Source organism: Mauremys mutica, unplaced genomic scaffold, assembly GCF_020497125.1.
Source record: "Mauremys mutica isolate MM-2020 ecotype Southern unplaced genomic scaffold, ASM2049712v1 Super-Scaffold_277, whole genome shotgun sequence".
Lineage (NCBI taxonomy): Eukaryota > Metazoa > Chordata > Testudines > Geoemydidae > Mauremys > Mauremys mutica.
The window spans coordinates 455,446-467,948 of record NW_025423355.1 but is presented as its reverse complement, the minus strand read 5'-3'; the positions used below and the strand labels follow the sequence as shown (position 1 = coordinate 467,948).

Sequence of the window (12,503 nt, the reverse complement as noted above, 5' to 3'; positions counted from 1 at the left end):
AAATAATGGGTTAATATTGCTGCGGGTCGGGAGTGAGGGGCACCGGCAGGGCTGGGGGGGCTGCGGGTCGGGAGTGAGGGGCACCGGCAGAGCTGGGGGGGGGCTGCGGGTCGGGAGTGGGGGGCACCAGAGGGGCTGGGGGGCGGCCGGGGCGGGGGGTCGGGAGTGGTGGGCACCGGCAGGGCTGGGAGGGGCTGGGAGTCGGGAGTGGTGGGCACCGGTGGGGCTGGGGGGGACGGGGCTGGGGGTCGGGAGTGAGGAGCACCGGCAGGGCTGGGGGGGGCAGGGGGTCGGAAGTGAGGGGCGCCGGTGGGGCTGGGGGGGAAGGGCGTGGGGGTCGGGAATGAGGGGCGCCGGTGGGGCTGGGGGGGGATGGGGCTGGGGGTCAGGAGTGAGGGGGCACCGGCAGGGCTGGGGGGGGCAGGGGGCTGCAGGTCGGGAGTGAGGGGCACCGGCAGGGCTGGGGGGGCTGCGGGTCGGGAGTGAGGGGCACCGGCAGAGCTGGGGGGGCAGGGGCTGCGGGTCGGGAGTGAGGGGCACCGGTGGAGCTGGGGGAGCCGGGGCTGGGGGTCGGGAGTAGGGGGCACCAGTGGGGCTGGGGGGGGGACGGGGCTGGGGGTCGGGAGTGGTGGGCACCGGCAGGGCGGGGCGGGGCTGGGGGTCGGGAGTGGTGGGCACCGGTGGGGCTGGGGGGGGCTGGGGGGGACGGGGCTGGGGGTCGGAAGTGAGGGGCACCGGCAGGGCTGGGGGGGGCTGGGGGTCGGAAGTGAGGGGCGCCGGTGGGGATGGGGGGGGATGGGGATGGGGGTCGGGAGTGGGGGGCACCGGTGGGTCAGCGCGGAGCTGGGGGGGAAGGGGCAGGGGGTCGGGAGTGAGGGGCACCGGCAGGGCTCGGGGGGGCAGGGGGCCGGAAGTGAGGGGCGCCGGTGGGGCTGGGGGGGGATGGGGATGGGGGTCGGGAGTGGGGGGCACCGGTGGCGCTGGGGGGGGCTGGGGGTCGGGAGTGGGGGGGCGCCGGTGGGGCTGGGGGGGGATGGGGCTGGGGGTCGGGAGTGAGGGGCACCGGCAGGGCTGGGGGGGGGGCAGGGGGCTGCGGGTCGGGAGTGAGGCCCACCGGCAGAGCTGGGGGGGGGCAGGGGCTGCGGGTTGGGAGTGAGGGGCACCGGCAGAGCTGGGGGTGCAGGGGCTGCGGGTCGGGAGTGAGGGGCACCGGTGGAGCTGGGGGAGCCGGGGCTGGGGGTCGGGAGTGGTGGGCACCGGCAGGGCTGGGAGGGGCTGGGGGTCGGGAGTGGTGGGCACCGGTGGGGCTGGGGGGGGCTGGGGGGGACGGGGCTGGGGGTCGGGAGTGAGGGGCACCGGCAGAGCTGGGGGGGGCAGGGGGTCGGGAGTGAGGGGCACTGCCAGGGCTGGGGGTCGGGAGTGGGGGGCACCGGTGGGGCTGGGGGTCGGGAGTGGGGGGCCCCGGCGGGGCTGGGGGGGGACGGAGCTGGGGGTCAGGCGTGGGGGGCGCCGGCCGAGCGCCTGGCTGGAGGCAGCGTGGGGTTAACTCGGGAGCGGATCCTTTTAAGGTCATGGTGGCTCAGGAGGGCGGGGGGGGGGCGCTGCGGTCGCTGGGGGCGGGGGGGGGAGCGTGATTCATTTGTTCTCCCCGATTACGCAGAGGAACCTCCCGCCCCCCCGCACTCCCCACCCCCCCCCACGCCGCTCCAGCTGCCGGGCTCCGCGCCAGGCGGCTGCTGGGGAGGCGGGAGGGCGTCAGGGAAAGGATCAGGTGAGGGAGCCCGGATGGTGTGTCGCGTTGGTGCCCGGCGTGCGAGCGCACAACCGACGTGCGCACGGGCCGCTGGCTCACTAGAGCGTGTCCCGAGCCGTGCCGGGGGTCTCTGGGCGCGAGAGACGGGGGGGGTTGTGTGTGCGAGGGAGCGAGACAGTTCACGAGGGCGTGCGCTCGTGCGAAGGGGCGGCAGCGGGCACGGGGCTGTCCGGGGTCCCTGTAAACGTGTGTAAAAGCGGGCGGCCTGGGCACCACATCGGGCCCCGGGCATGTGCCCGTGCGGCCGCACGCCCGCCCCCGAGCGGCCGTCGGCGTGAGCGTCCGTGTCAGCGCTTCCACGAGCGTGTCCGTGCGAGGGCGTCTATGCTGGGAGTGCACAGCCGTGCGTGGGCCGTGCTGCCGGTGAGCGGCCACTGGTCCTTGCACCATGCAGGGAAAGCTGCTGGCCGGCAGCACGGGCCGGGCGCAGGGGATGTGGGGCGTGTCCTGCCATGGGGCAGCCGAGGTGATGGGGGTAGGGGGCAGCCTGGAGCACTGCGGAGATGCGCCCACCTCTGGGGCGGGGCGGCCGGTTACCCAGGGACCCCTCGCCCGGCGCTGAGATGCGCCCACCTCTGGGGCGGGGCGGCCGGTTACCCAGGGACCCCTCGCCCGGCGCTGAGATGCAGCCACCTCTGGGGCGGGGCGGCCAGTGACCCAGGGACCCCTCGCCCGGCGCTGAGATGCGGCCACCTCTGGGGCGGGGCGGCCGGTGACCCAGGGACCCCTCGCCCGGCGCTGAGACGCGCCCACCTCTGGGGCGGGGCGGCCGGTTACCCAGGGACCCCTCGCCCGGCGCTGAGACGCGCCCACCTCTGGGGCAGGGCGGCCGGTTACCCAGGGACCCCTCGCCCGGCGCTGAGATGCGCCCACCTCTGGGGCAGGGCGGCCGGTGACCCGGGGACCCCTCGCCCGGCGCTGAGATGCGCCCACCTCTGGGGCAGGGCGGCCGGTGACCCGGGGACCCCTCGCCCGGCGCTGAGATGCGCCCACCTCTGGGGTGCGACGTGGGGGTAGTGAACAGCCGCACAGTGGCAGCTGGGGGACGGGCTGGCAGTGGGGGGCTGGGGCTCCCCCATGGGGCGGTCCCCGTGCTCCTACCTTTGCGTCTTCCACCCCCCAGGGGCCGAGCTGGCGACGACAGGAGGGTTCGGGGCGGCAGCAGTCGCGTCCCCCCCCCCGCCCCCCACGGCGACGCCCGGGGGTTGCCCAAGGCCGGACGGGCTGACGCAACGGGCAGGAGCTTGCGCAGAGGGGGCAGGGCCGGGCACGGGACAGGAAGGGAGGGCGCGGCGGGGTGGGGGGGGCCAGGCTGGGGGGGGGGTCAGCAGGGGGCCAGGGGGCCCCCACTCCGACCCACGGCCTCACGCACGGGGCCTCGTCACGATTCAAACGCACAAGGGACAAGACAGGACGCCTCCCGCAGCACGGCGCCCCCCCCGAGCCCCCCCACGTCACGGTGCCCCCCCCGAGCCCCCCCACATCACGGTGCCCCCCCCAGAGCCCCCCCACATCATGGTGCCCCCCCAGAGCCCCCCCACGGCACGGTGACCCCCCCCGAGCCCCCCCACGTCACGGTGCCCCCCCCGAGCCCCCCCACATCACGGTGCCCCCCCAGAGCCCCCCCACGGCACGGTGACCCCCCCAGAGCCCCCCCACTTCACGGTGCCCCCCCCGAGCCCCCCCACGTCACGGCGCCCCCCCCCGAGCCCGCCCACGTCACGGTGCTCCCCCCAGAGCCTCCCACAGCACAGCCCCCCCGACCACCCCATGGCACAGCCCCCCCCAGAGCCCCCCCACGTCACGGCGGCCCCCCCCGAGCCCCCCCACATCACGGTGCCCCCCCCAGAGCCCCCCCACGTCACGGTGCCCCCCCAGAGCCCCCCCACGTCACAGTGACCCCGCACAGCACGGTGCCCCCCCGAGCCCCCCCATGGCACAGCCCCCCCCAGAGCCCCTCCACTGCACGGTGCCCCCCCCCGAGTCCCCCTATGTCACAGCCCCCCCCATATCCCCCCCACTGAGCGCCGGGCTCCCCCTCCCCGCAGGATGCGGAGGGGGAGGGTCTATGGGGCGTCCGTCACTCACCGCAGTAGGCGGAGCCTCGTCTCCGCTCTCTCATTGGCTGGGCCCCGCTCCGGGCGCATACGGGGGAACCAGACCAGCAGGTGGGGCTGCGGGGGGGGGGCTACGCCCCAGCCATGCTGGAGGGGGGCACTGGTCCTGTGTGGGGGGGAGACAGACGGTTAGAGAAGGGACCCGAGCGAAGGCCTCGGCGTTACCCCGGCCCCCACCCCGGGGCAACTCCCACCCGCAGGGGCATGGTGGGAACCCAGGAGTCCGGGACAAGCCGGGATCCCCTCCGTGCCCTGTCGCCCTATCACAGGGTGGCTCTGCCCCAGAGGTGGGCGCATCTCGGGGCCGGGCGAGGGGTCCCTGGGTCACCGGCCGCCCCGCCCCAGAGGTGGACGCATCTCAGCGCCGGGCGAGGGGTCCCCGGGTCACCGGCTGCCCCGCCCCAGAGGTGGCTGCATCTCAGTGCCGGGCGAGGGGTCCTTGGGTAACCGGCCGCCCCGCCCCAGAGGTGGCCGCATCTCAGTGCCGGGCGAGGGGTCCCTGGGTCACCGGCCGCCCCGCCCCAGAGGTGGCCGCATCTCAGCGCCGGGCGAGGGGTCCCCAGGTAACCGGCCGCCCCGCCCCAGAGGTGGCCGCATCTCAGTGCCGGGCGAGGGGTCCCTGGGTCACCGGCCGCCCCGCCCCAGAGGTGGCTGCATCTCAGCGCCGGGCGAGAGGTCCCTGGGTAACCGGCCGCCCCGCCCCAGAGGTGGGCGCATCTCAGCGCCGGGCGAGGGGTTCCCGGGTCACCGGCCGCCCCGCCCCAGAGGTGGCTGCATCTCAGCGCCGGGCGAGAGGTCCCTGGGTCACCGGCCGCCCCGCCCCAGAGGTGGCCGCATCTCAGCGCCGGGCGAGGGGTTCCCGGGTCACCGGCCGCCCCGCCCCAGAGGTGGCTGCATCTCAGCGCCGGGCGAGGGGTCCGCGGGTCACCGGCCGCCCTGCCCCAGAGGTGGCTGCATCTCGGCACCGGGCGAGGGGTCCCTGGGTCACTGGCCGCCCCGCCCCAGAGGTGGCTGCATCTCAGCGCCGGGCGAGGGGTCCCTGGGTAACCGGCCGCCCCGCCCCAGAGGTGGCCGCATCTCAGCGCCGGGCGAGGGGTCCGCGGGTCACCGGCCGCCCCGCCCCAGAGGTGGCCGCATCTCAGCGCCGGGCGAGGGGTCCCTGGGTAACCGGCCGCCCCGCCCCAGAGGTGGGTGCATCTCAGCGCCGGGCGAGGGGTCCGCGGGTAACCAGCCCAACTCCCCCCATCCTGGCCGATGCCCCTCACTCCCGACCCGCAGCCCCGAGTTGTGTTTTCCGGCCCGAGGCCGGTACCTCGGCTCCCTGCCGGAGGGCGGCTCGTGGGCTCCCAGCAGCGCCGGGATCCGGCAGAGATCGGCTCCCTGCCCCGCCCCCCGCCCGTGCCCCACAAGTCCAGCTTATCGGGGCAGCGAGCCGGGGGCGGGGGCCGGCTCCGGGCGCCACACCCAGCGGGCAGGGGCCAGATAGCGGCTGGGCTCGGCCGGGCCTCAGCCGATAGAGACGCCCCCACGTTCACCGGCGCCGAACCCCCCCCCCCGGACTGCCAGCATTCGCCTCCCGAGTCACCCCCCCCGAAGGCACCGTTCATCCCCTGCCCGGCTAGGGGTGGGCGTCCCGGCTGGCCCTTGCCAGCTGCTGGCACAGAGCCGCTGTGAGTGTGCGGGGGGGGGATCCCCACCCCCTCCCGCCCCAAGGGATAATGAGCCAGTGTGCGCAGACAATGGGGAGGGGGGGGGAGCCGTGCCCCTCCAGCTGGGACAAGGGGCCTTTCAGAGCCAGGGGCGGGGGGGGGGGAGCTCCATTGCTGCAGCTGGAAGGTGCCAGCCCCCCCGCCCGCCGCCGCCGCCACACACACACCCATGGCAGCGGCAGAGGGGGACGGTCTAGAAAAATGCCCAACGGCCCAGAATCCAACCAGCCCCCACTGCCCTCCCAGAGCCGGGGAGAGAACCCAGGAGTCCTGGCTCCCAGCCCCCCCTGCTCTGACCCACCAGCCCCCACTCCCCTCCCAGAGCCGGGAGAGAACCCAGGAGTCCTGGCTCCCAGCCCCCCCTGCTCTAACCCACCAGCCCCCACTCCCCTCCCAGAGCTGGGGAGAGAACCCAGGAGTCCTGGCTCCCAGCCCCCCCCTGCTCTAACCACCAGCCCCCACTCCCCTCCCAGAGCCGGGGAGAGAACCCAGGAGTCCTGGCTCCCAGCCCCCCCTGCTCTAACCACCAGGCCCCACTCCCCTCCCAGAGCCGGGGAGAGAACCCAGGAGTCCTGGCTCCCAGCCCCCCCTGCTCTAACCACCAGGCCCCACTCCCCTCCCAGCGCCGGGGAGAGAACCCAGGCGTCCTGGCTCCCAGCCCCCCCTGCTCTAACCCACCAGCCCCCACTGCCCTCCCAGAGCCGGGGAGAGAACCCAGGCGTCCGGGCTCCCAGCCCCCACCCCCAGTACCTGCAGCTCTAGCCGGAGGCTCCGCCTCCCCACCAGCTGCTGCCCCGTCCGATGATGCAAGACCCAGCAACCTGGGGCAGGTGATGATGTAACGGCTCCGGGGGGGGGGGGGCAGCTGGGCCTGGAGCCCTGGGACCCCGGAACTGAATCCGCCCGAGCCTGGGCCGGACGCAGGCACAGGGAGCGGAGCAGAGGGGCACCGGCAGGGCTGGGGGGGCTGCGGGTCGGGAGTGAGGGGCACCGGCAGGGCTGGGGGGGCTGCGGGTCGGGAGTGAGGGGCACCGGCAGGGCTGGGGGGGGTAGGGGCTGCGGGTCTGGAGTGAGGGGCACCGGCAGAGCTGGGGGGGCTGCGGGTCGGGGGTGAGGGGCACCGGCAGAGCTGGGGGGGGGAGGGGCAGCGGGTCTGGAGTGAGGGGCACCGGCAGAGCTGGGGGGCTGCGGGTCGGGAGTGAGGGGCACCGGCAGAGCTGGGGGGGGTAGGGGCTGCGGGTCTGGAGTGAGGGGCACCGGCAGGGCTGGGGGGGCTGCGGGTAGCGGGTGAGGGGCACCGGCAGGTCTGGGGGGGACTGCGGGTCGGGAGTGAGGGGCACCGGCAGGGCAGGGGAGGGCAGGGGATGCGGGTCGGGAGGGATGGGCACCGGCAGGGCTGGGGGGGCTGCGGGTCGGGGGTGAGGGGCACCGGCAGGGCTGGGGGGACAGGGGCTGCGGGTTGGGAGTGAGGGGCACCGGCAGGGCAGGGGCTGCGGGTCGGGAGTGAGGGGCACCGGCAGAGCTGGGGGGGGCAGGGGCTGCGGGTTGGGAGTGAGGGGCACCGGCAGGGCTGGGGGGGCTGCGGGTCGGGAGTGAGGGGCACCGGCAGGGCTGGGGGGGGCAGGGGCTGCGGGTCGGGTGTGAGGGGCACCGGCAGGGCTGGGGGGGGCAGGGGGCTGCGGGTCGGGAGTGAGGGGCACCGGCAGGGCTGGGGGGGGACCAGCCTTTGAAGGGCTCCGTGGGGGGGCGGTTAGGGGGCTGGCCGGCTGCCCAGGCCTGGGGATCTCTGGGAAGATCTGGGGAGGGGGCGGGATCCCGGGCTGGGAGCTCCCGGCTCCGCCCCCTCAGGGTGTGGGGAGAATTCCGCCCCCCCCCATGCCAGGCCTGGCCTCTGCTTCCCCCCCCCTCTCCCCGGGGCGGCCCCACCCCCACCCCCGGCAGGGTGCGAAGGTCGGGGGGGGGGAGGGGCGGCCCGGTGCCCTTTGCCCAGGGCGGCTGGGTGGGGTGAGCCGGAGATACGGGCCCGGCCGGCTCTGGGCACCGGGGTGGGGGCAGGGCAGGGAGCCGGGGCCCCCAGGCCCTGTGCCCGGCTGATGCCAGCTCGGTGCCCCCCCTCCGAGCCGGGGTCCCCCCCACAGGGACCCTGCGTTCGGTGAATCTGTGGGGTCAGGCCCTCGGGCTGCCAGCTTTGGGGGTCTGGGGGGGTGGGTTAGTATCTCCCCCCTCCCCGGGGATCTCCCTGCCCCCCCAGCCCTGCCGGTGCCCCTCACTCCCGACCCACAGCCCCCCCCAGCCCTGCCGGTGCCCCTCACTCCCGACCCGCAGCCCCTGCCCCCCCCCAGCCCTGCCGGTGCCCCTCACTCCCGACCCGCAGCCCCCTGCCCCCCCCAGCCCTGCCGGTGCCCCTCACTCCCGACCCTCAGCCCCTGCCCCCCCAGCCCTGCCGGTGCCCCTCACTCCCGACCCGCAGCCCCCTGCCCCCCCAGCCCTGCCGGTGCCCCTCACTCCCGACCCGCAGCCCCCCCCAGCCCTGCCGGTGCCCCTCACTCCCGACCCGCAGCCCCTGCCCCCCCCAGCTCTGCCGGTGCCCCTCACTCCCGACCCGCAGCCCCTGTCCCCCGCGCCCTGCCGGTGCCCCTCACTCCCGACCCACAGCCCCCCCCAGCCCTGCCGGTGCCCCTCACTCTCGACCCGCAGCCCCTGCCCTGCCGGTGCCCCTCCCGCCCTTCCCGCAGCCCCTGTCAGCCCAGCCGTGCACCCCCCAGCCCTGCCGGTGCCCCTCACTCCCGACCCACAGCCCCCCCCAGCCCTGCCGGTGCCCCTCACTCCCGACCCGCAGCCCCCTGCCCTCCCCCAGCCCTGCCGGTGCCCCTCACTCCCGACCCCCAGCCCCCGCCCTGCCGGTGCCCCTCACTCCCGACCCGCAGCCCCTGCCCCCCCCCAGCCCTGCCGGTGCCCCTCACTCCCGACCCGCAGCCCCTGCCCCCCCCTGCCCTGCCGGTGCCCCTCACTCCCGACCCGCAGCCCCTGCGTCCCCCCAGCCCTGCCGGTGCCCCTCACTCCCGACCCGCAGCCCCTACCCCCCCCAGCCCTGCCGGTGCCCCTCACTCCCGACCCGCAGCCCCTGCCCTGCCGGTGCCCCTCACTCCCGACCCGCAGCCCCTACCCCTCCCAGCCCTGCCGGTGCCCCTCACTCCCGACCCGCAGCCCCTGCGTCCCCCCAGCCCTGCCGGTGCCCCTCACTCCCGACCCGCAGCCCCTGCCAGCCCCAGCCCTGACCCCCCCAGCCCTGCCGGTGCCCCTCACTCCCGACCCGCAGCCCCCGCCCCCCAGCCCTGGGCGCACGGCCCTGCCTGGGGAGCGGGTGTGGGGGGAACCGACTGAGGCGTGTGCTCTCTGGGGGCCCATCGGGAGGGTCTGGCAGCTGTTTCCGGAGGGGGGGGGGACGAGACACCTGATTGGTCTTTGCCGCCCCCCCCTCCCCACAGTCCCTCCGTGATCGGCTGGGCCGGAAGGAAGTCAGGTGGTGTTTAACCAGCCCCCCAGGGCTGGGGGTGGGGGGCTGAGAGGGGCCAGGCCTGGTCCCCTCCCGCCCAGACCCCCCCCTGCATAACCCCGCTCCCAAGTAGCTGGGCTGAGGTGTGACGGGGGGGGGGGGTCAGTGGGTAGCGGATCTGCTCCCACACCAGCCCCACACCCTGCCCCACCTTCTGTACCCCACAGAGACCCGGCCCAGGAAAGAGAAATTCACACCTGGGGCCGTCTGCTGTTCTGCCCAGGGCCGGGCTGGCAGGGGCTGCGGGTCGGGAGTGAGGGGCACCGGCAGAGCTGGGCTGGCAGGGGCTGCGGGTCGGGAGTGAGGGGCACCGGCAGGGCTGGGGGGGGCAGGGGCTGCGGGTCGGGAGTGAGGGGCACCGGCAGGGCTGGGGGGGGCAGGGGCTGCGGGTCGGGAGTGAGGGGCACCGGCAGGGCTGGGGGGGGGGCAGGGGCTGCGGGTCGGGAGTGAGGGGCACCGGCAGGGCTGGGGGGGGCAGGGGGCTGCAGGTCGGGAGTGAGGGGCACCGGCAGGGCTGGGGGGGGCAGGGGCTGCGGGTCGGGAGTGAGGGGCACCGGCAGGGCTGGGGGGGGCAGGGGCTGCGGGTCGGGAGTGAGGGGCACCGGCAGGGCTGGGGGGGGCAGGGCCGGGGGGGGCTGCATTCCCAGCTGTCCCCCCCTCTTACAGGGGTACCTGGGAGCGGGCGTTGGGACGGTGCCGGGTGAGGTCGCCAGAGCCCCGGGCTGCCCTAACCCTGGGGGCCCGAGTCCAGGGTGAGGGGCTTGCAGCCGGTTCTGTCCCAGGCCCAGCAGGCTGGGGAGTGAAGACAACACCTGCCTGCTCCAGCCCAGGAAATCTAACCCCCCCCCCTCCCCGCGCTTTAACCCACCAGCCTCCCCCCCACTCACACACAGCCGGGGAGAGAACCCAGGAGTCCTGGCTGCCAGCCCCCCCTTCTCTAACGCACCAGCCCCCACTCCCCTCCCAGAGCCGGGGAGAGAACCCAGGAGTCCTGGCTGCCAGCCCCCCCTGCTCTGACCCACCAGCCCCCACTCCCCTCCCAGAGCCGGGGAGAGAACCCAGGAGTCCTGGCTGCCAGCCCCCCCTGCTCTGACCCACCAGCCCCCACTCCCCTCCCAGAGCCGGGGAGAGAACCCAGGAGTCCTGGCTCCCAACCCCCCTGCTCTAACCCACCAGCCCCCACTGCCCTCCCAGAGCTGGGGGGAGAACCCAGGAGTCCTGGCTCCCAGCCCCCACTGCTCTGACCCACCAGCCCCCACTCCTCTCCCAGCACCGGGGAGAGAACCCAGGAGTCCTGGCTCCCAGCCCCCCTGCTCTAACCCCCCAGCCCCCACTGCCCTCCCAGAGCCAGGGAGAGAACCCAGGAGTCCTGGCTCCCAGCCCCCCCTGCTCTGACCCACCAGCCCCCACTCCCCTCCCAGAGCCGGGGAGAGAACCCAGGAGTCCTGGCTCCCAGGCCGCGCTCCCCTCCCAGAGCAGGGGAGGGAACCCAGGGGGGTTCTGGCTGCCCCACAATGGCTCCCCCCCACCCCATCCCACTGCATCCTGATGCCTCCAATTTCCTAAAGCCAAAGCCTAAGCAGGAATCCTCCCTCTCCAGGTGTGTGTGTGGGGGGGGTGTCAATTCCGTGGGCCCCCAGGAGTGGGGCACCGGCCAACAGACCCTCCCCACACAGCCCCACACCCCTAATGTGCGTCCCTGGGGCCGGGGGGGAGCCGGCGCCCCCCAGAGGGGACAGGCCCCTGCCCCATTCCCCGCCCCCCTGAGCCAGCCAGTCCCCGCCCTGGGGTCCCCCCATGTTGCTGGGAGCTCTGGGGCGTCCCAGCGGGGGGGGAGGGCAGGACCCCCCCCTGCGCCCTCCGGCCCCCAGGGTAGACCCCGAACCGCAGAACCCAGCCGGGCCCCCCTGCCCCACTCTGCATAGGGGAGCAGCGCCTGTTCCCACCCCACCCCCACCCGGATCCGCTCCTCCCCTGCCAGCCACGGGGGGGTCCCAGTGCCCCCCCCACTTCACAGCCCCCCTTAAAGCAGAACCCCCCCCCCCACTTCACAGCCCCCTTAAAGCAGAATCCCCCCACACAATCCCTCTGTATTTAGGGCTTTCAGTGGGGCTGACTGGAGACCCCCAGCTGGGGTGTTATGGGGCAGCTGCCTGCAGGGTGGGGGCCCCTTTCTGGGCCCCCAACTCCTAGCCAGCCACCCCCGGCGGGTCCCCTACCCCCCCCCACCAAGGCCCATCACCTGCCCCCAAACAGGGGCGATAGATCAGGGCCCCCCAAATACCCCTTCTCGATCCACACGCTGTGACACCCCCAGCGACCCCCCCCCACTCGGGTTGGGTTTGGATCAGCCCGGGCTCGGGGGTCCCTGGGGGGGGGGGGCTCCCGATCTGCACTGGGGCCAAGGTCTGAATCAGCCCCGGGGTGACTCCAGCGGAGTGACTCCTGATTTACACCAGCCCCTTGACTTCAGCGGAGTGACTCCTGATTTACACCAACCCCGTGACTTCAGCGGAGTGACTCCTGATTTACACCGGGGGGGGGGGAGGGAACAGGCCCGCTGACTCCGGCGGAGTGACTCCGGATTTACACCGGGAGCAGAGCCCCGTGACTTCAGCCGAGTGACTCCTGATTTACACCAGCCCCGTGACTTCTGCAGAGTGACTCCTGATTTACACCAGCCCCGTGACTTCAGCCGAGTGACTCCTGATTTACACCAGGGGATTCGGCTCAACTCCGGCAGAGTGACTCCCGATTTACACAGGGAACCGAAGGAAACGGGCCCGGTGACTCCCGATTTACACCGAGGAGGAACGTGCCCAGTGCCTCCGTCGGAGTGACTCCTGATTTACACCGGGGGGGGACGGGGACGGGCCCGCTGACTCCGGCGGAGTGACTCCGGATTTACACAGGAGGTGGGGGACGGGCCCGCTGACTCCTGATTTACACCGGGGGGGGGAACGGGCCCGGTGACTCCGGCGGAGTGACTCCTGATTTACACCGGGGGGGGGGAACGGGCCCGCTGACTCCGGCGGAGTGACTCCGGATTTACACCGGAGGGGGGGGGGGTCGGGCCCGCTGACTCCGGCGCAGTGATTCCTGATTTACACCGGGCGGGGGGGGGGGCGACACGGGCCCGCTGACTCCGGCGCAGTGACTCCGGATTTACACCGGGGGGGGGGAACGGGCCCGCTGACTCCGGCGGAGTGACTCCGGATTTACACCGGAGGGGGGGAACGGGCCCGCTGACTCCGGCGGAGTGACTCCGGATTTACACCGGAGGGGGGGACACGGGCAGTGACTCCCCA

The 12,503-nt window shown here is 74.8% G+C and overlaps 1 protein-coding gene across 2 annotated transcripts in view; it reads right to left on the bottom strand.

The window, feature by feature from the left end:
• Positions 1-12,503, bottom strand: part of KDM6B (lysine demethylase 6B) — a 45,676-nt gene that overhangs the window by 32,919 nt on the left and 254 nt on the right. For both annotated transcript variants that reach the window (XM_045001490.1, XM_045001491.1), the window contains one exon: positions 3,902-4,036. In XM_045001490.1, coding sequence (XP_044857425.1) covers positions 3,902-3,935 — 34 coding nt within the window. In that variant the 5' untranslated portion in view covers positions 3,936-4,036. Of the gene's footprint in view, positions 1-3,901; positions 4,037-12,503 lie in introns of those variants that run through there.